This window comes from Drosophila navojoa, chromosome 4, assembly GCF_054131105.1.
Source record: "Drosophila navojoa isolate 15081-1374.11 chromosome 4, UAZ_NAV_1.0, whole genome shotgun sequence".
Taxonomy (NCBI): domain Eukaryota; kingdom Metazoa; phylum Arthropoda; class Insecta; order Diptera; family Drosophilidae; genus Drosophila; species Drosophila navojoa.
Window position 1 is genome coordinate 350,210 of NC_142892.1, and position 24,927 is coordinate 375,136.

Sequence of the window (24,927 nt, forward strand, 5' to 3'; positions counted from 1 at the left end):
AACAACACAATCAACTACAAATTGTTGCTACAGACTTTTCTCTATCACACACGTTCAGTCTCAATAAATTGTTATGAAATTCGTATAAATGTCCAAATATTTAGACAATAGCGTAACTGTTCCCATTCAGCTAAAGATCGGCTGCAGCTTCTGTTGTTGTTGTGGACAAGTCGCCTGGGTTATTCCCACAGAGCTTTGGGCAGCTGCATCGATCGGTTGCTTTCAAGAATTCTGTTTGATCAAAAGAAATAACAAACGAATTTTCTTTTTCTATTATTTGTATGATCCGTAAACATGGCCAGAAATGGGGTATATGCTGTTGTTGCAACAGTATGTAACAGGCAAAGGCAAGTTCATTATGAATTCAGATAGATGCATGCATCAGATCACAATGGGAATACTATATGAGTCGAGCTGATCTCCTCCTACCAAAGTTTTTTCTCAGTCTAGCAAGTATTCTCATTTCCAGTGCATTTTCCCTATCCGGAAAGGGTATCGCATAGTCTTGCACACTCTAGTATTTGTTGGTCTTTGTGGGGGGAGACCCTGCCCTGTCGGTCCAGCTTAAGGCGTGAGCCATGACACCTGAAAGCGATCGGCCCAGCGCCCACACGAAATTGAGACATGAGAGCAGAGCCAAATATTCAGTGGAGACACATTCCCAGCTCTCAGTCAAGTGTGTGTGTGTGCGTTGTGTTGCACTTGCCGGATTAGTGGCACTTGCAGCAAGTGCTCGTAATGACTTTTGATTTGCAGCCGACGTGGGAACCACAACCAACGATCGATGGACTCGCTCGCATTTTGTTTGCTTGGTGACATGGGAATTTGGATGGGAGATGTCATAGCTCGGAGCAGTCGGAGCACTTGGATCACTTGGATCTTTCGTTTGGGCGAACCGCAGCTGATTTGCATATATAAAGTGAACATTCCAGAGCTGTGATTCGCTTGGTGAATTCGTGCATTAAATTGCTGTCGTCAACCGCAGAGGGCCTCACCCGGAGCTCTCTATATAGTGCAGTATATGGAGCAGGCAACCGCAAAAGTCTTTCGGCTGCTTCAAAGTCCTCAGCAGCAACTTTGTTGTCATTCCTCTCTCTCTCTCGCTCCTCTCTCCTGATTCTCTCCCTGTATTTGGGAAACATTATGCATGTTAATCCTTTAATCGCAAATGCAGTTTGAGGGCTTCGCTTTAATTTCTGTTCGTTTCTTGACCATATTTTCTGCTAATTTCTTTTGGCTCTTGCAATTCTTTGTGCTCGCACAAAAGACACAATTTATGTGTGCGTGGGCCGCACGTATAATAATCCCTAAGTGGACATAATCCTTTTGTTTGCCACTGTCCAGCATAATTCCACATTTTCGCCCAGCCTCTTTCAAACAAAGCCAAGAAGAGAAAAAACCTAAGAAGATTTTCAAAATTTCTCTCAAAAAAATAGATTTTTAATAACTCTTTTTGTCCGATTTTTGCTGGGAAATGGTAAAAGGAGTCCGTGCGGATCACAGAGAGCAGAGGCGGAAGGAACAGTAGCGCTTTGTTCCATGGGCGGATATGGATATTTAATACTTTTGTCTACAAATGCGAGTTAAATATTGTCCAAGTCGGCGGGTTTCAAGCGACTTAAAATCGCTTGCGAACCCAATTTCGATGCTTATCGGGCGGGGCTTAACGAGCCCTGCTCACTGCATCGCAATTCATTTAGATGGAGAGTTTGGGAGTCTGCCTTATCGGTCCACATATGACACCATATGCTCGTGTTTATCACAGAAATCCTGTTAAGAATTCCATTGGCCCGCTTCACACATCTGTTATGGTCAGGTCGACTCTCTGGTCTCTGCCCAGCCCTGTTCTGCCCTGCTCTGCGATGCCGTGCCATGCTGGTGGTCTGCAGCACACACGCTTAATAACCGAATAAAAAATGATAACCCGAAAATAAGAAGACATCAAAGAGCAACGCGAACGACTGCAGCCAAATTGAGAGAACAACACGAGAAGAAAAAGTCGCAGCGATAGCTAACAAGCCACGAAGAATCAGCCCAAAGAGAAAACAACAAGAAAAACAATATCAAGTGAGACCTGTTGCGCATGGGGTGTAGACGACTGCAGAATACTCTGTATGTTAAATGGATGCATAGAAAGCAGGAAAAGGCAAAATAATTGGAGAAACACAATTCGAGTCTTGCTGAGGCTGTCAGACAGTCCATCTGCTATTAACTAATATACCCGTTTTGCCCAATGAGAACAGTGTATTTATGAAAAGAACGAACAAAGGTCCATAATGATCGCTAAGTTGGGGCCTTGTGCCGTGCCGTGTCGTGCCATGGCGAGCCGCGTGGACCACCGCAGCCGCCTAATTTATTCACAGCATTGCGGAGAGCATTGTCCATGTCCAGATCGCAGCTAAGCTAAACCCTTATTAATGAGACGCCCAAATGAGCGGGCGGGCGAGCGAGCGAGCGAGCGGCGAGTGCTGTCAAGCTGGTCGTGTTGGCCAAGTTAGTCAAGTTGGCCAAGTGTCGCACGCAACGCGCCGATTAAGCCCAGTTAGCGTCTGCTCCTCACCTAAGGCGAGGTGCCGACCATGTCCGAGGAGCTGGGTTTAAAGTGCGTTGCATTTTATCGCCTTAATGGCAACGACTTCAGAGGCTCCAGCGATTCGAGAGTTGAAGAGGAAGAGCTCGCAGTTCCAGATGCTGTTTCAATTAAGGCTCGGCCTCAGCACGGCTCGGCTCGTAAAGTTGGCCTTATCGGCGAGCTGGTCGCTCGCTTGTCACTCGGCCCCGATTCTGTTGTTTGTGTAAATAAAGACATTAAAAGTGCCGTCATGTTTCGGTTTCGGCCAGGTTGCTTAGACTTGGATTTATTGTGGACCACCGTGGACAGGCTTAACACTTCTCCACACATATATAACATATATCTCTCTTTTTCATTTCACTTGCAATCAATCTTAGTGGCAACGAGAGGGGACAGCGGGGAAAGTGGCGTTTGTCAAGCCTGAGAAATGTTTTTGGCCCGGAGTCAAGTCGAGTCCAGTCAGTCATAAACAATCATTAAACATGGAGCTAGACTGTATGCTCGGCTACCCGGCGCTACACGGCCTGCTTCTGCTGCTGCTGCTGCTGCACTCTCTTGTGGGCGCGAGCGCGCGCATCCACAACAAGTTCCACAGAATCAGCTGCTGTCAAGTGTTGACAACTTCTTGTGGGGTCAGCTGCAGCTGCTAACCGAGAATTTTTCGGGAATTATGTTTTGTTTATTGCGAGTTTTGTGCGATTAAAAATGCGATTGCAATGGAAAAGGCACAGACAGAGAGGGGGAGAGCGGGGTGTGGGGCGTGTGGGAAAGGGAACCTGTCAGCCTGTGGGCCAGCTTAGAGCTGCAGCTCTCCAGCAGCATTTAAACCGATTAGCTGCTGGTGGTTTGGGTGGGCAGCCGACTGCACCACTTCCACCAATTTCACTCCACGCCATGGCTGCCCGAGTTCTTAAACTGTTGAGCTTCTTATGTGAGTATGAATGCGACGAATATGCAAATCAAATTATCAGAAATATTTCTCAAGTTGAGCCATCCAAAAGTAAGACCTTTAGTGTTATTTTCAAAGTATGCTTACATTTGAGATGTGAATACAGAATTAGATATAAAGCAGATTATTATGAATACTAAGTAGATCTAAAATATTTATATGATTATGTGATTAGTAACGCCTGAGTCTATAGCTAGTTTAGCCTGTGTTTAGATCTGTATCAAAAGATTTAATTTAATTTTAATACAATACAGCAATAGCTAAAATGCAATAGCTCATCTCACATTTCTCTGCTTATCCAATAAAAATGAATTTTTATTTTCTCTAATATCCCAATTAACGTTTCACACAGACAAAAAAGTCAAAACTCGAAAAACATTTAAACAGAAAACTTGAACGTGTCGTAATGCAGTTGGCTTCTAACTACGAATACCCCTTGAATGGATGTATATACATACATGTATGTGTATATATCTATATATATATATTTACGAGAAGCAGACTAAAAATAAATGCCAACTCGGCTGTGCAGGTTCCAATGTCCAAAGAGCAATGCTTCAAACTCGCCAAGCCAGCTCTTTTTTCTCTTTTCATGAATGAATTTTTCAAATCCAATTGCTGCAGAGGGCGGCTAGGCAGGAGGAGGGAGCAGCAGGAGAAGAGAGACGAGAGGGCAACCTACTCGCGCATGCAAAACACGATTTACTATAAAGGCAAAAGTTGTAGACGGCTAGAAACATTGAATGAGCAGCAACAGCTGAGGAGGAAGAGAGCGCGAGAGATAGGCGAGGGAGATGGCGGGGCAGAGGGAGCAACTGCGTCTGGAGCTCCGAGCTGCAGACATTTGCAGACATTCGTGTGGATCGTTTCATTCATAAAAGGCGCTGGCAACGGCTGTGGCTACGGCTGTCGCTGTGGCTGCTAAGCTGGGTTGGCGTTTGGCACATGTTGAGGCCAGATGAGTCATCGTCGTTGGAGTCTACGTCTTCGTCTTGGCCTCTGCTGGCAGCACGTGATTGGAGGCAAACACCAACGTGTCTGGCCAAAGTCGAGGTGTGTCAATTAGCAGCCAGTTGTTGTGGCAGTCAGTCGACATTAACTTGGCCAACTTGGCAAGCCGGTCCTAACTAATTGTTAGGAGCAATTGCAGTCAGCCAGTGACTCATCGTGCATCCACCGAAGACGTCGCCGACGACGCCTTTGCCAATATTCATGAATTGGAATCAGCCAGGCAGGCACTGAGGCACTGAGGCACTTAGGCGCTCAGGCACTCAGGCAGTCAGTCAGTCAACTGGTTTTCTTTTTTGGCTGACTAGCTTCCTGCTTGGCACCCACATGACTTGGCGGCTGGGTTACATGTCCACATCCGTTGCGGCTTCAGTGTTTTGTCATTAAATGCGGAAGAAGGCGTTTCGGCCTGGCAACATTTGTATGCAGCTGCAATTGCCCAAACGCCCTCGCTCCCCGCAGGCCCCCAGGTGCTGGCCGGGATTGGAGATTGGGGATTGGCGGCAGCGGCGGCTCGCTTTGTGGCGCCCACCGCTTGCCGCGTGCCGCTTTTGATTAATTATGCAACGCCCTCGCAGGTCTAACATGCTCGTTACTAGATACATATGGGCAGACATATGGACATCTATGCATGTATATATATAGTTACTCCTCTGCTTGGAGAGCTGTGGGCAATAGTTGCTCTACTGTGGCTGCTTCTGTTACCACATTTGACCCACTTAGGGTTGCTCGGCTGGACATGCCGAGCTGATTTTCATGTTTGTTGACAATCGACCCATTGCCTTGGTTACAATTATTTCGGTTAATTACCGGAGCTGCCTGTGGGCGTGAAACACTTCCAAAACGTCCAAAAATTGTGACAGCTGAGTGAATGTGGCACATGCGGAACAGGTTATCAGGGGGAATACATCAAAGTTTTATCGAAAATAAATGTAATTGAATTCGTATAGAGACATTTTAATATGGTCTCGTATGTAATCATACAATCATATTGCATTTCCTTTCGATTAACCCCTTTTAGGGAGGTTTCTATTATTGTCACAAAATATTTTAGGCATACAAAATAATATTCTGCAAGAGAGAGCAGAATCGGAGGCGAATCAACTATGTGAAGCGATGAGAGAGGCAGCTAGCGGAGGAGAATAAAGAGGAAGCTGACACACAAATATCAGACAAAATCATTTCTCTTCTATAAAAGGTACTGCAAGCATTATCTATAAAAGGACTCGAGTTTCTAAAGTTTCGCCCATTTATAAAGCATTACACCATTACAACCCCATTACTGCGGCCCGAAACTTCTGGCAATTGTTCTACTTGATCTGTCTCTTTAGAAGCCTAATCCAAGGGATGTTTCCAAACGACTTAACTAAGCAGCAAGCCACATTTGAAACTAAGCCAAGTTAAGCAATCGAATTGGAAGCAAAAAACTTATTTTGTGGCAGTCGTAAAAGCAATTTTGTAAAACAAATTAACTCATTGCGTAGTTCAAGCCGAGAATCGGAATGGGAGGAGCGAGAGGGGAGATGGGAGATGGGTGAGGCTGGAAGTTAGCCCAAAAGCCGCATTTCCACATAACTGGCGCAAAGCGCCTTTGGCCGAGTCCTGGCTGAGCGAAACTTTATCCTTTTCAATCTTAACTTTCGCCATGATTTCTTGCGGTTTTAACTGCTTGCTGTTTGTGCCCCGCCTCGTTGCAACTAACTAAATTGAATTGAGCAACAATGCAACAAAGTTTGAATGCCTCGGCTGCCTGCCACATTTGCCATTGTTAATCAAAGTGAAACAGTAACTGAATGAGGCCAAGGACCAGCTAGGGGCTAAGGATACGTCAATCATACAGTAGCTGACCCGCTGGGCAGGTGTGCCCTCCGTCCTCTGCCCTCTGCCCGCTGCCTGCTTCCTGCTGCTTACCATTCGCTGCCATTCGAGTCCTTCTCATCTGCATGCGAGGTCACGTGCGTAAATGTGAGGAGCGCCACATGCAGCTGGCCAAATGGACAACGGCTAATTCCCTGACCGATACAAAGGGACCAAATGCAAAGGTCAGATTTCGAGGCTGAATGCCAGAAACATATCAAATATGGAATTGAATCGACGGCCAAAGTACAAAAGGCAAACATTTTGAATATGAATAACAATTGAATGAATGAATGGCTGACCATGGCTCGAGTCCAATTACGGCTCGAAGGGGGAGCAGCTGAGTTCTCTTGATCTCGATTGATCTTTCAATCAAGGCAACAGCAGCAGCAGCAGCAGGAGTCGGCAATCGACAGTCGACAGTCGGCAGCTGCTGAGCCAATTTTCATGAGCTGGGCGTCAATATTTGTGCCTGCCTTCCAGGAATGCCCGAAACGAAATGTTATCGCCAGCTTTTTATCATCGCGGAATGAGCCGCGTCATCAGCGCAGATTGAAATAATTTGTTGCCAACTTGCCAAGTCATTCGAGTGGCCATGGTCAGCGGATCGGCGGATCGACAGCTCGACGGTGGCAGCGTCGGCGGTGGTGCTCTGATCTGTGTTTTTAGTGTGGTTCGTGTGGTTCCGGCGATCGCGTGCGATAAGCAACGTCAATATTTGTGTTTGGCTTTTGGGAGGCAGAGGCCGATTATTTGGTCCTTGTTAGCCTCAAACGCGACCTCAACGTAGGCGACTGCCCGGGCAACGGCAGCGGCGGCGGCGGCCTCTCTCTCAGATCTCGCTGCGCTCAGTTCTTTGAGACGCCCCGACAAGTGGCTCTGCCCAATTTGCGCTCTGTTTGTGTATCATTGCGGAGGAGCAGGGGCTGAGCTATTGAGCTAATTGTTTGTTGTTTCGCTACCTACCTGGCTGACTGAGGCTGTCTGGAGTGACCCGGCCTGTGGGAATAATGGCACTGACCAACGTAATTGGCCCTGTTGCGGGATTGAATTATCACAGGAATACACACGATTTGACAGAGCGGTGGGAAAACCCGAAACGGGCTAGAGAAACAAACTATTGACTCAACAGCTATTTAGTGTTAAGCAATGTATTTTTGCTCAATCTGAAGAGCGTCTGCAGATGTAACTGTGTTGGCAAATCAAATGATAGGCTCAAGCATGTATAAATATGAAAACTATTTATTTTCATGAAAATAAAGCTCAGTTTAATGTTTATATAGAAATATATTTGTTGGGTGTACTCGAATCTTCTTTGCTAACAAGTAGAGCAAATTTTATCCACTCCCGAAAATTTGCAGATGAGCGGCGACTATTCTCATATAGTGTACCAATATGCTATTTTTTGTTACCCTATGCTCTCTCCATCTCTCTATAAATAGGCAATTTCTTCGCGAGGAGCCGAACTCATACAAGAAGTTAGCATTTTCATGATGATTCGTGGAAATTGTATAAGAGCATTGATGCTCATTAAGAATATGATTTAGGGACGGACACACAATTGCAGTCCCTGGCTACATGCAATGTTGTATGGCTACGGTTTTGGCTCAAAAGCTCACTGGTTCGTTAGTGGTTCTCTTGCTAAGGACTTCACTATCGACTTTCGCAATTTGGCGCTGTGTGGCAACGCTGATTAACTTAAGCAAATTCTTGTACTTGTACTTGAGCCAATTCTTGATACTAATAATTTTGTTTATTGTTGATTATTTAAAATGAGCAGCAAAGACGATGAAATCGAAATTGTGGAGTCCACGCAAGCCGATGAAGCTGAGAGCATGGATACATCTTGGTAAGACATAAAGATTTATATAAAGTAAAACTGGAAGTTTGTATACCATTTTTGTTGTATTAGCGTCAGCGACTGCAGCAACAAGGAGAATGAGGCACCTTTGGATTATAGTTCCAGTGACGATTTCGTGTCGAGCTCCCGCACTTCCCTGCTGGAGTCTGTTTGCAATGGAAAGCAGTCGAAGCAGGTGAGTTAAACGGGTATAGTTTGCTATGTTATAATCACAGCCTTCCTTTTTTCTTGTTCAAGGGTATTTGCGAAAGCTGGATAAGGTTATATAGGCATGCGCCAGTAGCGGCTCTAGTGCAGTTTATGCAGTTCGTGTTGGAGGCGAGTGGCAGTCTGTATCAAATGCCCAGCGGAAAAGAACTCCCCTTTAACTATAGTGAGGTCCTCATAGCGGCAACAGCGCGTTTTGGCAATGTAAGTTCTTTTCCAACCCCATTTTATATGTTTAACACACATCTTCCTATACATACATTTGCAGAAGAGGCTGTCTTACCCGTTGGTTATAAGAACTGGAAAGTGTTTTGCTCGTAATATTGGCCAATTTATGCAGTGTTTGATGGATCTCTGTCATAGCGCTGGCCTCCTCTTCGACGATATGCTTTTGAAGAATATGATTTCCTTTCTCCTGGTCTGCGTGGATTCGAAGGTGCGTGCTTTTAGGCACACCTCCACGCTGATTGGTAAGTGTTGTACCGGGCACTCTAGAACATTCTATGGAACATTCTTGTTGTTTCTTAGCTCTCAAGATGATGACCGCGCTGTGCAACATTGTGAGCGTGGAGGGCAAGCAGCTCAAGGATATGTGGTCGAAGCTTTTTGAGGGTGTCTTCTTGGAGCGCTCCATCGATGTGGTCGACGAGATACGTTTTCTGTGTCTCTCCGAGTGTGGCTTGTGGATGGAGAAGTATCCGCAACGTTATCTGATTGCGGACTATGTGAAGCATCTGTTCCTTGCTCTGCAGGATAACGCAGCCAAGGTGGTTGAAAGCTGCTTTATGTCGCTGCTCAAGCTCTACAAGAATCCGCAGCTGCGCGCTGCTTGCCTTGAGCTGGGCTTCACGTACAGGATGACCCTGCTGGGACTGACGATGAGCGCGGAGAGCGAACTGGGCCAGATGGCCGTCGAGCTACTGGGGCTCTTCTATAAGGCCAATCCTTTGATGCTCGACGAGTCCATGCTGCAGGTGATCGAGCAACTGGTCTTTGCAGCTCACCGGGGCGTGGCACAGGCAGCCGCGGATGTGGTGCCCTATCGCTATAAGGAGACGAACTCAAGAGAAGAGGCTATACTGATGCTGGCTAGGTTCTTTCTTCGATTCGAGGAGCACGAACATGCAGCCTACCTAGTTGATGCCTACTATGGACGCAATGATGTCGTGCTAGATTGGTCTAGAATGGTCTCAATGCTACTCCTGCCGGAGCCCTTGGATCGCGCCGAATGCTCGGCCATCATTGAGATTCTCACGCGTTCCATCAAGCAGGCCGTAACAGGTGAGATTCCACCTGGCCGCTATGCCGAGGAGCTGGTGCGTGAAGCCCAGCCGAATGCCAAGAAAAAAGCTACCTCAGTCCTCTTAAACAAGTTGCCCAAGCTTTTAAGGCAGTTCTACGACTCGAATCCGGACCTGACCAATCTGCTGGAGCTGCCGCAGTTTATGTCGCTGCATCATAAACAGTTCGGCGAGCTGCTCGAGCACATCAAGGACATTATGTTCGAGCAGCAGGATGGTGCAGTGCTGCAAATGGGCGCCATGACCTTGAAGCATTTGTACTGCCTAAACGCGAGCCATGGCAACCATTGCAAGGAGCTGCTGAACAGTGCTGTGACTAACTACATGATCGCAGCCACAGCCTGGGATCAGTCCATTGCGGGCAACTCCCGCGTGCCCATGAAGGAGAATGCTAAACGTCTGCTTGATACGCTTCGGCTGCTGTCCACGCTCTACGCTCGCTTCGACCTATATGAATGGCAGCTGACCGATAATGCTCTGGTGAAGCTGCAGAACGCAGTGGACGACTGGGCCAACGGGAAACAAGATAGCGAATCATGCCTGTCGGCCGAGTCCATTTCCTTTTATTTGACTACTATATACGTATCTTTCTCCTGGGATTTGATGCGGGTGAAGGAGACTGCCAAGGCAGGCAAGGATGTGTCGGCAGAGTGTCGCAACTTGCGTCGACGTTTGGACAACTTTCTATCTGTAAGCTTTCAGCTAATCGAGCGGGGCTCCCTGGTCCAAATGGAATGCGATGTAAGTTAGGGGAGATCGCCTACTGCTCCTGCCTTTACTCACGCTCCTTTCCTTGCAGGCCTTCACCTACGCTTGTGACATATTTGTTCTCTTTTCGGATTCGCTGCGTCGAAGCAGCTGCACCCCAATTCGTTCCCTGGAGTGCAAATCAAACATTAACGATTATAAGCTGATCGAAAGCTTCGTGCTCCGCTTTGTCTTTGTTGGCGGCATCGCTGAGCTGCTGCCAGCGGAGATGTTTCCACTCCTGCAGAGCAAGCGGCGCATCCTGGCCAGCTACTGTAAGCTGGTCTTCAACAATGTGATGCCAGTAATGCGCGCCTGCATAGTGCTACAATACTACGATAGTGTAAGTGGATATACATATATATACAGGTCGAGTTGTAGTATTGTTTCAATCCACACTAATTCTGCTCTTCTCTCTGTTCTAGTTCTATCCGGTCTTTGGCGACATTTTGCGCTCTACGCTCGAGCGCTGCCTGTCCGTGAATCCCACGAACTTCGGCATGACCCTCATGCATACCTGCCTGTTGGTCTACAAGCGCGTTCGTCTCGCCTTTCCCGATCCTCAGCTGGCTGCTGCTTCCTCGGACTTTGCTGATCTCCTAAAGCTGGCGGATGTGCTGGCGGAGGTCTTTAATACTAAGCAGCTGGAGGTGCGCTCTGGAGTGCTTGTGCTGCACCGCGCTGGCATTCGATTTGCTGCGGAGGAGGTGTCCGCTGATGCCACGCGTCCTCCAAAAGATCTGCTGTTTTTGACTGTCATACAGCAGTTCGTGCCCCAGCTACTCGCTCAGGATATGATGGACGTGCTAAAATCCTTGGAGGTTTTCGATCATGGGACTTTGCCTCAGAATCGGACTAACGACTGGCTGCCACTGCTTACCTATCGCAATACCTTGGAACTAGCTCTAATGCAGAGCTGTCGACGTAAGTTCACCTAAAAATTGATATAGAATAAATATATTAAGTATTACCTTTGTGTGCTTGCAGGGGATGAACTATACAATCTACCTAGTAATGTGGTGGACTAAATGGACTCCTTAAGTGGCAATACGATGGCTCTTCCGATACAAATATACAGGCAAAATAACAAAAACCCCTTTGAAGATCTCTAAAACGATTGCAGATTCTTTTTGAATTGCTTTCCATCGTTTCCTTTTCCGTTACTTAGCCGCAGACGTCGAAATCGAAATTTGAATACTGAATGAAAAGCGCACTCAAAGCAGAACTCGATTTCGAATTCGTATTCAATTTGTATTGCGCGATTGCCATTTACAGCTTAATGCGCACATACACATGCATGTGCGTGTGTGAGTTGGGCTGGGTTACAGGGTGGCCTGGCTGCATTCAAGCAGCAGCCAAGTGAGGGCACAGCAGCAGCAGCTGCTGCCAAATGTATCGAATTTCCATTGCTCAACAATTTTCAATTTGGACAAATTGACTCGCAGCTTGGCTTGGCGGGATTCAGTGGCAGGGAGAGAACCCCGCTCAGCGCCTGTCAAAGGCTGTGCACGAGCCTAACACGGCCTTTGACACTCGCTATAAGGTGTGCGTGTGTAAGTGTGTGTGGGTCAAATACATATTTTTGGGCATGTAATCCAAGTGGACTCGCAGGCACTTCTGTTTTTTGGTTTTGGGTAACCGTGTTCCATGTCCATTTCCTTGGCACATGCCAAGTGTCCGGCTGCTGGTGTCGCATTACACAGCCATTGAGTACACCGAAGACATTAAAGTTCTGACGTCATAAAACGTCATCCACACAATGTGGATGCAGCGGTCGGCTAACAGCAGATTTCGTTCGAATTTCGCTCACAGCTGGTCAGTGTTGCCAGCTCGTTAGGCAGCTCCACATCAATCAGAAGGCAGAGTTGCCAGCCTGCTAGGCATCGTCGCATCAAGCAGCAGGCGCGGGCAACAGCTGGGCAGCCAAATTGGAACGGATCTGCGATCTGGCAGGTAGTTGCCCCCACCCTCACACACACACATCGCATCGCATCGCATCGCATCACATCACATTCGCGTAACGGGCAACCGCTAGAGAGGAGGGAGTCCTTGCTTGCATTTCACGCTCAGCAAACGGGAACAGCCAAAACGGGGCACAGCCAGCGGCACAGATGGGCTAATGCGATTCGAATCAGCGGCAACGGTTGCGGTTTAACGAGATGCGTTGCCGCCTCCAACACACACACACAGAGACACTCACACACACGCCTTCGCTGATGCCTGCTCGCGATAAACGATAAACGCGCCTCGCTACGGCGATTAGTTTCTTGTTCTTGTGTGTTGCTTTTTGGCCAAGCTAAAACGAGAAAGTGTAACAGAACAGAATTTTTTTGGGCACGCGCATCTGTCGTGCTGGCATACATGTATATAGGGGCAGCAGCAGCGTTCCCTAAATTTCGCAAGGGCGACACGTGGCACTTGATTCATATCAAATTTCTGGCCACAAATTGTGGTGCACAACTATTTGGGAGTTCACATTTCGAGGAAGGGTTTCCTGGTCTCCTTTTTGTTGGTCGCTGCCAACTGTCAACCCATTTGGCCATATTTATGGCCACTTGCTGGCGGCTACCCCGTTAAGGCAGGGCATCGCAACTGTTATTAACACAAATTTATTGCTGTATTTTAGTTTCTTTTTTCAGTTCGGTTAAAAAGTGCAATTGCACGCGTTAAAAAACGCGAGGAAATCGCTTCCAGAATTGCCATTCACTAGGATCAGTTATAAGCCAGTCGTTGCCAGCTCTTTTTTTGTAGTACGGCCAATTTCAGCTTATTGGAAAGGTCACAAATATTACACATGTTTGTATGTAACTGCGAGGGGCTAGTAAAGATTACGTACATACAAAAAAGTATAAAGCCCCGGGGTATTATTCATTTAATTGTGACCGTTTTTTAAGTAGGCTGCAAAAAAAGTCCCCAAAGCACGTCAATTTCCGCGCAATTGGAACAACCTTTTCTGTGATTAATCGCATAAATTATTAATATGCCCAAATGTTTGCCCGCGATCAACAATATTCTCGACCTGTCGCAGCGCAATTTGCAGTGCAATGTTTCCATGTTTGTATGCGTATGTGTGTGTGCGTGTGATTATGTATGTATTGAGTTGGATTAATCGGCTGGCGCTTCGCTTCAATTGTGTAATCCCATCGCTATTGCTGTTGCTGTAGTTGTTGTGTTTGTCAGTCATCGCGGGTTTTCTCTTTGCGTTGTTTGCGCAGCGGGCGGCGCTGCAGTGTGTGTAGTGTGCGTTTCGCAAGTTAAATTGTTTATTGTTCGACATTCATTAATTGCATATGTAAAAAGTGTTAAAAACATTCGTTAGTGCACATGTGAAGTGTGAAAACATGATGTACACAAGCTGCAAAGCAATAATAAAACAATAAAGGAAATGAAATGAAAGTTGCATAAGATTTCAGCCGCAGTGTGACCGTATCAAAAGTCTTGCAAAATACCTATGATGAGCTCTTCAGTGATTTGAGTGGCGCAAGGTTAACTTAATTGTAAGTTTATGAGCAATCAGTAAGAATTGCAATACGATAATTGTAAAAAACATTTTGATTAAATTTTAGGTGGAGCTGCATGGCGCTAATAAAATAATAAAAGACATCGCAGTGAAAATGGAAGGCGCTGTTGTGGATCACAATAAGGTATGTGGAACGCATTTCTATTTACAATTTGAAAGTGCTTAGAATTAATTTCACTAATTACGCTTTACATATGTAGCTATTTATAAAATATGTATGTCCATATACACATTTGTATTTAAACTCATGTTTGCGGCGCGTTTGCTTGCGTGTAAAAACATCAATCGCTCAATTCATCAACTTTTCTCTTTTCCCTTTTTGCTGTCGCGGTGTTGTACCTTGACAAGCGTCCTTTTCATTGATAAATGCACAAATTTGTAGATTGTCAATCAGGTTTGTGATCACTGTCCGTCTGAGTGACAGCAAACATACAGAGTGTGGCAAAGGATCTGTCAAGGACATGCCAGGACATGCCGGCACATGTATAGTCTGCAATCTGTTTGCTGTCCTTGTTATTGTTTCTCTCTGTTTCTTTCCACCATTGTCTGTGTGTGTGTGTGTCTTCGTGCAAATAAGGCGCGCCGTGTGTTTGGCTCCTGCGCCGGTAGTCCTGCAACTAAATCATTCGCCTGTTTACAAATGTGTCGCCAGCGCGTAATTCAATCCTTGCGCGCAGGATATGCAGCCGAGGCAGCCGTCGCCAGCGCTTGGCAAACCAATAAATACCACTTAGACGCAGCCGTGCAGGGACTCTCCTGCTGCTGGCTGCTTGTGTCAACAAAAGTCATGTGTCGGCATGTCGCCTGTGTCGTGCCGTCTGTGCATATGCCATGTCCTTTGACACACAAAGGGCGAGGTAGGGACTGGCTGCAGCTGAAGCTGCGCAGGACACGCATAAATTAACGCGCAGCTCCATTGATCCCTGGTCTGCACCTTTGCTCCCCATTAGCACGCGTCCACTTGGGACGCACGCGCAGCATCCACTTGAAAGGATATGCCGAGTGTGAAAGAGAGAGAGGGAGCGAGTGAGTGGTACAAGCTGCACAAAGAATCAGTTCAGCTCAAGTGCAGCCGGAATTGTGGCCGGGTTGAAATTAGTTAAGCCCTGTCAGCAAATCTGATTTAGTGCCAGCTGCTCACAAAAGGATGCTCAAACAATCTGCGCATTATCCTTTGCACTCAGTCAGGCACAAATTATAACTTTAGTGGCAATTTAATTAAGCAATTACAAGGGGTTCTCTCTCTTCGCTCTGCTGTTGCTGCTTTCTCGAGTGTTGATTTATTAACAGATGCTCAGATTCCAATTGAAAAGAGAGACAGCATTCGTTCTAGAGAGAGGAAACATATGTCCCTATGGCATGCTGCATGAAGTTGGATCTCCTTGGAATATTCGGATGCCTCCAGATAGTGTTATTGCTTTCTCCTAATTTTTTCTTTCTTTATGATATATATGTATATTTTTATAACGAAATTTAAACATTTTTATGGAACTTTGAATTATCCTATATCTTCGCTTGTGGTTTTTTGTTTCGAAAGTAAAGTTTTTGGTTTATGAAACATTTTATATACATTTTGTATTTCCCACGAATCGATGCTCGATCTCTTTTCGGAAATTTTTATAGAGTGTTATGCTTCACTAGGTATGCTTTGTTGATCATATACCTGGTAATATATTAAGGTCGCTGGGGTTTATTGGGTTAGGTCAAGCGTTCGACACATAGGGACAGTTCAATTAAATGCGATATTTATATCAGGCTGACACGGACCACAAATTGGAAAATTAGTTGAGTAGTTGGCCAGTTGACCACCAGGCAGGCCGTCAGCTGGCCAAAAGGGCGAGCTTGTGCGAGCAAGTGCAACAGATGGAGAAGTGGACAGAAATTAATAACGAGGCAAACTCGAAAGAAGAATGAGCATAAAATATTCAAGTAATGTCTTGGGCTTTGGGGCAGGGGCCGGGGCAGGGCCCAGAGGCAAATGGCAAGTGACAAGTGGTTCGGTGTGGCTGGTGTGGTGGTCGGCCAACAGCTGACTTCGAGTATCCCCAATACATAGAAGAATCCCCCAATGGCTGTGTCTGCACAATTAATCATGTGCGTCGTTTTGTGATTTTTAACGACTGCGACTGCTGTCAACGCATCCTGCGGCCCATGGCCCATGGCCCATAAAACTGGGATGCGCCCTGATAAATGTGGCTCAAGCAAAGGCAACAGCAGCCCATCAAATAGATTTATTATTGAAAATATTTTTGTGTGCCCTTTTGATTGTTATGGGTCTCCCACTCCCTTTGACTGCATCTCTTCAGCAGTCCATGCCAAATGTTGTGACAGGAGCTGAGCCAAGGGGCAGAGGCCGAGAACAAATGTTGTGTTAAATTTATTTCATTACATTGGCATTTTATGATGACTTGGCGCGTTCTCTTTCGTTTTCTCCTCTCTATATGTGTTGGTTTATATATTTTTGAGGCGTTCGATTTCAGGGCAATAAAAGTGAAAATGTGTCCTTAACACAGGAGCAACAGCAAGCATCAGCAGCAGCAGGAACAGCAGCAGCAGACTCATCTTCAGCATCAGCTGTCGCCTTTGTGCATGGGTCTTTGAACTTTGTCCAGTGACAGCAGCTGACTTCGACAGCTATCAAATGAAATCGAAGACAAGTTGCAGAGCAAGTGGATTCTTGAGCTTGAGACATAAAAAACTTTGTCAGGACTGAAAAAATGATGAAATAACAAATAAGTTTTAGTGTCGCACGCAGCCAGAGGGATCAGAGGGAATGATCAAGAAGCCATCAAATATGAAATGGCTTTAGTTGTGGCTTAAATTATGGAGCAAAGCAATTAAAAGTTTTCGTGTAATACTAAAGATATGGTTAATGAGGATTAAAACTTAAATTTTGCTGTAGAGCTTCTGCTACTATTGTACTTTGGGGGATATCTAAAATACAGTAGCATCCATCAATGGGATAGGCAGAAACTCAGCAATCCCAACTCTCGCTACAAAACTAATTACCCCCCTCTTCGGAAGAAGGAGTGAGGGGAAGGGGACACACACAACACCTTTACACATAATTAGAGGCCTGTTGACTGCGGCGACAATGAATGGGGGATATTAATGGTAAACAGGCAGCAGCGGCGGCGGTGGTAAGAGTCGGTTACCGACCATGTCCAGCTTGTCGGCCATTCATTAATCCACAATCCACAGTCAAGTGCAGACGAAGAGACAGAATGCGAGAGCAGCTATGCTGAGCCGAACTGCGCTACGTGCAACGCGCCTTGCAACGTGCAAACGGCGGCACAACAACAAAGCGCAAGAGCCTATTAGCCACTATAAAGAGGCATCTCTCTGCTCTCAAGACTTCAGTCGCAGTCTCGAGTCCCAATTCTATTATGCTGCTATGCAGATGAATGGGAGTTGGAATTGGAATGGGAATGGGAATGGGACGGGAGTGGGAACGAGAATGGGAGTGTGTGTGTGTTTGCTCGCCAGATGCCATTACAATGTAAATACAAGAAAAGTTCAATCGGCAACTTGATGCGGGTCTCCCTCGGACCACGGGCAAAGTGAGTCGGGTGCGGGAGGAGAAGGCCGGCACACGTAGAAAGCCATTTCATTAGGCACAGACATAGACACAGATACAGACGCAGACACAGACACAGACACAGTCACAGACAGAGCTACAGCCTGAAGCTCTCATCTCCATTTGAGTGGCCCCGACTCTCTGTTGAACAATTGATCAAATATCATAATTTATCAAATGACAATGCGACAAGGCGGCAGCCTCTGTGAGGCAACGGCCCCGATCTCTGTGCCCAGTCGAACTTGTTTGTTTGCCCCAATCCCCACACCCAGACACTATCCACGATGTCTGTGTGTTCTCCCCGCCCCGGCCGCCGTCTCTTCTCTCGTTTTTTGAAAGCTACAACTTAATTTATTTGAACAATTTAGTCTGACACAACAACAGTGCCCAGAATCTAAACAGACCCATTTGGCTTGTCTTGTTCTTATTTATACGTGCGGCCCTGCCCAATGAAGCTATCAAAGCATCTATTTAGCATAATTGCAGTCGAGCCGAGCCACGGCCGTTTGTTCTTTGCCAGCGGCTCGTGGTGGTCTATGATAAAAGCTATACGAGGCGAATCGAGAGAGGGCACCGTGGAAAAGATTGGCGTATATCGGGGCACAATATATAAGGGAAAACTTTGATCAAGTTCTCATTTAGAACACCTAATTTCCCATTACTTAATCCCTTTAGCATTGAATATGTTTGTATATTTTTGATGGAGCGGCTTTTGAGTATTTACTACAAAATTATTTGTTAAAATCCACTTAGAAGACGTTCAATATGGCAAAGCAGAAGGTGGTCGCAAACACCGATTTGGATGCGAAGCCGACCTGCTGCTGTAATTGCAAACGGAAGATCGATCCCTATCAGCTGTTTGAGGACAATATCGAGGATGTGGCCAAGTGTCTAGCCCAGATCATGGTGATCTGCGGCATTAACACGACCAAGGCCTGCAATGCCAAATCGATCATCAAGCGCGCCTTTGTCTATCACGAAAAGCTGAGGACGCGCTGCCCCGCCTCTCCTCCAGTTGGCACGCATTTGCATCGGGACGACATGCTGCAGGCGCTGCGCATCAAGTGCGAAATGGAGAGCGTGGAGGCAATGTTGACGTACGCGATCATCAAGCGTGCCTTCAAGGCATTTTTCCACGGGAAGCCGCCCAGGACAATCAGTAACCCCATACATGATGCCATGGTCATACACACGCAGAAGTCGGCCTGGCTGCATGCCGCCTACAGGACGGCGAGGATCTTTGATAACTACAAGGCAGCCTTCTTTTGGGCTCACAAGGCGTACGAGAAACAGATCACAATTGTCTATCGGTCGCTCTACGATCGGATGAGCGCGCGAGCCAATCCCCTAACAGTGCCCACCTGCAGCTGTCGCAAGTGTGGCAACATGGAGGTGCCTGGGTACCCGAAGCCCGGTGCGAAGGTGCACGAGAAGTTCAAATTGGCGGACTGTAAGGATTTGCCACTGTCCTGCATTCTGTGCGGCCTGCAGGTGCCCAAGATCGAGACTGATGTCAAGGTGAAGCGGCCACGCCCCATCATCAACCACGAGCTGAAGCTGCCTCGCTGCACCAAGTGCAACTCGCCGATGCTCATCTGCGAGTGCAACATCGACCAGCTGACCGGCGAGCTGTACGGTGAGTGCGGCCAGGACTCGTATAAGGTGAAGTGGTACCGCCTGGAGGCGAATAAGGCGTCCGCCACCAGCTTCGAGGACGCCCAGGAGCCCGCCACTGATTGGGAGAATCATCACTGTCCAATCGACTGCAAGCACAGCGTTTGTAGTGAGACGTCGAACGTCTGCCACGAGGATCGCAACACCAGCGTGTCCACTGCGGAGAGCAGCTCCTCGTTTACCACCTGCTCCGGCTCCGAGGATCCCGTTGAGAAGCTCGAGCAGTACCTCAACCAGTTGTGGAACGAGGAAATCGCGGCCAAAAACAATCCTCATACATATAAGCCCCGCGTCGTGTTCCCGCCACGTGAGCCCTGCCATGCGTGTCACCGGGACTAAGTATTCGTTCTGCTCTCCATATTCTTCACGTACTTTGCGATGTGACAACTGTGGTCTGTCGAAAGCAATCGTTGTTCACATATATATAGTCTGTGTTCCATATATTACATATGGCTTGTTTGTATAATATTAAAGCCAGGGATGCATGCTACGTGAATCAGGGCTGGGCAGATACGAATAGGTAATCGAATGTTAAGCTCCTATAGTCCTATAACCAATAGATTGCTCTCTCTATCTCTCTCTCTGCGTTTCTATTATCCTCAGTCTTTATTACTATTTAAGTAGGTTTTTGGTTTGAGCTTGGCCTATTCTTACTTTTGTTGATAATTTTTCTATATGGCAGCTCTAGCGCCATCTCTTTAGCACCTAGTTTCTTGCAACTGCTGGGGAAGCAGACGACAATCCTGCGATCGCCCACACGCTGCGCACGTTGGGAGCCGTCGCTTATCGGACACCCGCAGATCGCGCTCCTGACAATGGCCACTTAAATGCCATTGCCAGTTGTAATCTTTGCTAAATTGCTGCCTGGGCTACTGTTGTCAACACCCGCCCGCGCTGCCACCCGCCCCTTTCGCTCCGTTTGCAGCTCGTTCGCTCCGGAGGTTCCACATAAATCGCTCGCATTATCTGCGCACTTGCATCGCAGCCACAGGACTGGAATGGGAACAGTGCCAGTATGGCACGGGCTCTCAGGCTGTCGTCGTCGTCGTCGTTCTCGCCTGCTTATCAATCTCGGCTCATCTGCACGCAGCCACCGAACAGAACATCTTCTGCGAAAAATAATTCCGCAACTTGTCACATTTTGTAAACGCGGAGACGCCTCTGCGCCAGTTGTCGGCTGCCAATGGTAATGGCCAGGCTTTGCTGGCTGCCTTGCCGAGTCCTTGAGTGTCAACTAGACTATTTTTGGCAAGCCTTGCAAAGGTGCAACTGCAACTGCAACTGCAACGGCAACAGCAGTTTCCATTGCATGGTATCTCCTCAGTAAAGCCTGACTTATGCTTGAATTCTTGAGTTCTCTTGTTTTGCCTGTTGTTCGCTTAGAGCCGCATTTGCATATAGATTTATTTTTATGGCCATCACAATGGATTGGGGACGTTGAAATCACTTGGTATTTATGTGTGAGCCTCGCTACATTTTGAATAACTGGTTGCAGATACCCGAAGGTATGCTCTGGGAGTAATGTGATATGGCCAGACCAGCACTACGAGCTAAATAGTTGAAGTCTGGCTGAGCATGTTGATAATGAGTGCTCATAGCACGAGATAGCCCAAAGTTATTTTGTTGATCTGCTAATTCGAGCACCTAATATCATCTCCCACACACGAGCAACAATTGCTCGTCTCACTTATCAAATATGAAATCATTTGGTGCAGAACAAAGCCCCCACTTGAGTGTTGAGAATAGAGAATTGAGTAAACAGCGGGAATTGAGTAAAAGCTCGAGTAGTTAATTGTAGACCACAACTCGAACCATTGAACTTTTAAAAAGCAATCAAATTTGCGCCTAATGCGATCTCTTTGAGGCGGTTCCAAGTGCTGATCCACTTGATTGCTGGCATTGTGTGGCTGATACTTAATAGTCTTTTTATAGCTGCACTTTTTCAACTTCAATTAATGAAGTGTCGAGTTGTTAACACTAAAAACAGCCGAGCGGTACTAGCTGTGCACTGGCCATCAGGACGGCCCTAGGGTCGGCACTAGTCGCAGCCTCGGGCACTACGCTTCTTTTTCCAAACATCTTGCCCACCAACAACAAGATGAGCCCCGAGAAACGCTGGGAAAAGCCGAGCAGCAGCTCTTGCTTGGAAAACGTAAACAAACAAATTAAAACGAGTCGAATGGCAGCAGCGGCAGCTCCCGACTTTCGTCTCGGCGTGGCCACCAGGTGAGAAATCGACTGAGAAGTCTCTGGGAAGCCAGCAAAGCAAATACAAACAGACAGAAGCAGCAGCAGCCACAGCCACAGCCGCAGCCACAACCACAGCCACAGAGCAGAAGCTCTTTAATCTTCAGCTGCTGAGTGTTGGAAATGCCTCAAAGTTCTCTCTTAGACGAATTGAGTTATTAATGGGCGGACTTTTTGGAGACAACCAGTCGTGATCTGGCAGTTAACTGTGCTTTAATTGCTCATCAGGCAGCTCGAAACGAGACTGTGACGAAAGGGAAAACTGAAACAGGCCAATTAATCGAGAGTTGATCAAGAAATCGTGCTTCAGCAGATGGAAGCCAGGGTGAAGCTTTTGGCAGCAGGAGAAGAGTACCTTTGAAAAGTATATTGAACTACACAAATAAAGGAAGAGTGACGAAAGCATATAGAAGAAGATTTGGTTCAGGTAAAGGGCTCACAGTTAAGGGAGTGAGAGAAGAAGGGCTTTTAAATATTCATAAAACGATTTTAGGTGCAAATTCGCAATTCGCAGGCATTCCCAGAGACTCTATATATTTGATGACTGAACCAATTGTCTGGGTGTCTGTGGAATGGTTAACCTGACCGAAAATGACTGTGGGAAAAAACAGTTGGAGCGTCAAATGATAAACCTGTTTGTCAATTAAACAAAAATATTGTAATAGTTGATAACAGAATGAGCAAACAGAGCCCTGAGCCCAGCACCGCAGAGGCAACGAAGGCAGCGGAGGCAGCGTCCGCAGATGCCGTTGATGAGAACTTCCCAGAACCAGAACGCTCTGCAGTGAATGTATGAATACCAGAACGAGAATGCAACAACCTGTCAACCCAGCCAAGAGCGGCTGGGGCCCAAAGGCTGGTGCTGGTTCACTCTGGTTCGATGTGCTTGACGCCCGTCCGTTTCATTATCGCCTTCGACTACAGCTTGGGGCTGGTGCCAGGCTTGGATTGTGTCTCCATCCACCTTCGCCTGCCTTGGCTTATTGTTTAGTGAAGCATTTAACTTATAAATATTGTGTGTGGCAGAGAAGAAAAGTGTTTTGTGTATGTGATACCGTTTTGAAATGTGCCAGCAACAGAGACAGCAGAGAGACAGCAGCCGACTAGCCAGCCAGCCAGCCAGCCAGCTTGCCAGCCAGTCAAAGTGGAGGTGTTGAGGACGCCGGGGGTCTTCTCACTCGGAGACGCAACGCCATGAAATATTTCCCATGACAATTCTGTTTGTTTTTCGTGTATTGTCTGACTGACTGCCATGGTCTTGGCACCTAAGCGTCGCTAGCGTTCACATCGTCGCCCACTCGTTGTCCAGAGCACACTCGGTTCACATACAGGGCACATCACACACACACAGGCACATACACATAAACAGTTGGCCAGGTTCACAATGCCTGTGAGTGCACTCTCTATTTGCTTTATCTATGCCCAGGCGCTGTATCTGTTCTGTATCTTACTGTCGTGCAACATTTCCCAGCCAGAGACTTGTTGAAAAAAGCCCTTCAGCTCCATCCCGAAACGGGTCCCAAAGAGCCAGGCCCAACTAAATGGTCAGCCGAATGGCCTTATGCCGGCAATTTTGGCAGCCGTCTAGCACGAGTTGGCATCCCAGATATTCCAAGAACCAGTTTCAACAGCTTACGGCAAAGCTCTAGCTCGCCTTCTCAATACCCTTTCTCTGAACATGAACAATTATTAAGGCTTTAACATTAACAGCGATAGGCTAACAGCCATATTAACATAGTTCGGCACTTTCATATGCATAAGTATTTGTATTTGCCGCTTTTACAAAAGTATGAATTGAAGTTTGTCGTTAGACCGGGACTGGAATTTTGAGGTGTTGCACATGCCACATACAAATTTCAAATAAAAGGAATTTCGAAAGGGTAGACTTATTAGCTTCACAAGTGCCGCCGAAATTCTGTGAAATAAAAATGTTCAACGGCTCCAATGCGATTGATAATTAAAATCGGTTGGGGATGGGGCCGAAATTTCATTCCTGGTCAGGTCAACGTCTGTGCGATTGGGACACTGGTATCCAGTCCACCAGTTGAGGAACTTGTCGGATGGGACTAGCTGGCGCAGCTTGCGCATCTGCCGGCATAGGGCGCAATAGGGATGTCTGTTTTTGTGGATTCGATATTTGGAATGCCAATCGAAGAATCGCTCGTACTGCAGGGGATCGTTTGACAACTTTTCCAGATGTATAGCCAGCATTTCCGGAGTCTCAAAGTCAGCGCTGCTGATGTAGGAGCCAGGCGGAATCAAGCCAGAAACGTTACCACGGCCAATGATGACTGGCACCACGTAGTGGGCCAACGCTTTGTATATTTGCGGATGCACAAAGTCCGGACATTCACTTGACTCAAAGATCAGCATGAATTTATATTGACCGCAGCTGGGGAGAAATGAGATTGGAGTTGAGCTAAAGCAAAGAAAAAAGGAGGCAAGAGGAGCCAGAACACCTACTCTTGGTATCCATGGCAGGTTATGAAGGCATCCAATTGAAGGTAGTTGCGCAGCTTCTGCAGGTAGAGACTTTCGGGCAGGGAATACTCGTTGACTTCGTACACCATGTAAAACACGAGCCGTTGTTTCGTTTGCAGTCTCAATTGGAACGGAGAGAGCAGCTCGCTTGAGTATAGATCCAATAAATTGAAGTCTATATCGGCGAGTGTCTGATGCTTTTGATCAACAGCCGAAAAGTAGTAATCGGTAAAGAGTACGTCTGAGTCGCGCCGATACGTCATGGAGTAGTTAAATACCGAAACACCATGCTCCAACAGTGGATTACGTGCCAAGCTCAATGGGTTTCTGGCCGCAAATACCGCCAAAAAGTACGGAGCGCGATTTACCTTTTCCAGGCCGGCGAGTGAAAAATCTCGATCAGCATTGAAGACAACGGCATGGATTGGCCCGTTGGCGTATTCCCGGTTGTTGGTCAAAACGCAGCCACAATGCAGATATTCCGACGTGACCGGGCTGTTCTCTGTATTCCAAAGCAGTATAGTCTTTCCGCTGGGACGCTTTGCTAGGAGCTTAACCCGACTACTGTGGCCTATGAAGTGCACCATCAACATAATGATCGCAAGACAGACGACGCTCTTCAAAATGGTTAAGTACAAAAACAATCTCTGGCGATCGTAATCGTGCTGGTTCATGAGCACAAGGTTATTCGATAGTTTGAGTTGCTCGGAGCCCAGTTGCACGGGCTTGTCCTTGACCATCTTGACGGCTGGCACATGGAGCAGCTGCGAATGCGTTTCGGATTTATGTGTTTTGCTATAAATTTTGTCGGCTGACATTTTATGAATTTTTCGTTAGAGTTCTCAAATATAAAATGGCATGTTTAATTGAAATCTAAAAATGAATCGAACAGAAGTCCCAATATCAGCATCAATGCCAACTTTGAT

At 46.8% G+C, this 24,927-nt stretch overlaps 3 protein-coding genes and 1 long non-coding RNA gene across 6 annotated transcripts in view; 3 read left to right on the top strand and 1 right to left on the bottom strand.

The window, feature by feature from the left end:
* Positions 1 to 8,119: 8,119 nt before the first annotated feature.
* Positions 8,120 to 11,727, top strand: SA2 (Stromalin 2). Of its 2 annotated transcripts, XM_089259991.1 has the most exons (8): positions 8,120 to 8,235; positions 8,299 to 8,422; positions 8,485 to 8,658; positions 8,723 to 8,924; positions 8,983 to 10,496; positions 10,555 to 10,845; positions 10,928 to 11,426; positions 11,490 to 11,727. In XM_089259991.1, the coding sequence occupies exons 1-8, from the start codon at positions 8,159 to 8,161 to the stop codon at positions 11,528 to 11,530; spliced, it is 2,922 nt and encodes a 973-aa protein (XP_089116117.1). In that variant the 5' UTR covers positions 8,120 to 8,158; the 3' UTR covers positions 11,531 to 11,727. The 2 variants fall into 2 exon arrangements, with proteins under 2 accessions (XP_089116117.1, XP_030239954.2); XM_030384094.2 differs by lacking the exon at positions 8,120 to 8,235 and having other exon boundaries at positions 8,270 to 8,422.
* Positions 11,728 to 12,913: 1,186 nt separating this feature from the next.
* LOC149091301 (uncharacterized) overlaps positions 12,914 to 24,927 on the top strand; it is a 61,688-nt gene continuing 49,674 nt past the window's right edge. For both annotated transcript variants that reach the window (XR_016196758.1, XR_016196757.1), the window contains exons 1-2: positions 12,914 to 13,999; positions 14,069 to 14,146. This is a non-coding gene — a long non-coding RNA (uncharacterized LOC149091301). The remainder of the gene's footprint in view (positions 14,000 to 14,068; positions 14,147 to 24,927) is intronic.
* Positions 18,251 to 19,790, top strand: LOC115562471 (uncharacterized). Its single transcript, XM_030384061.2, has one exon. It carries the CDS (start codon positions 18,365 to 18,367, stop codon positions 19,610 to 19,612), a length of 1,248 nt encoding a protein of 415 aa, XP_030239921.1. The 5' UTR covers positions 18,251 to 18,364; the 3' UTR covers positions 19,613 to 19,790.
* Positions 23,267 to 24,908, bottom strand: FucTD (alpha1,3-fucosyltransferase D). The gene is made up of 2 exons (XM_030384095.2): positions 23,984 to 24,908; positions 23,267 to 23,912 (listed from the first exon to the last, which is right to left on the bottom strand). Exons 1-2 carry the CDS (start codon positions 24,817 to 24,819, stop codon positions 23,453 to 23,455), a joined length of 1,296 nt encoding a protein of 431 aa, XP_030239955.1. The 5' UTR covers positions 24,820 to 24,908; the 3' UTR covers positions 23,267 to 23,452.

Coding starts and splice junctions, on each gene's coding strand:
- SA2 (XM_089259991.1), top strand. CDS start 8,159: ATGAGCAGCAAAGACGATGAAATCGAAATTGTGGAGTCCACGCAAGCC. Junction 8,236..8,298: donor GAGAGCATGGATACATCTTG/GTAAGACATAAA, acceptor TTGTTGTATTAG/CGTCAGCGACTGCAGCAACA. Junction 8,423..8,484: donor ATGGAAAGCAGTCGAAGCAG/GTGAGTTAAACG, acceptor TTCTTGTTCAAG/GGTATTTGCGAAAGCTGGAT.
- LOC115562471 (XM_030384061.2), top strand. CDS start 18,365: ATGGCAAAGCAGAAGGTGGTCGCAAACACCGATTTGGATGCGAAGCCG.
- FucTD (XM_030384095.2), bottom strand. CDS start 24,819: ATGTCAGCCGACAAAATTTATAGCAAAACACATAAATCCGAAACGCAT. Junction 23,913..23,983: donor ACCTGCCATGGATACCAAGA/GTAGGTGTTCTG, acceptor ATTTCTCCCCAG/CTGCGGTCAATATAAATTCA.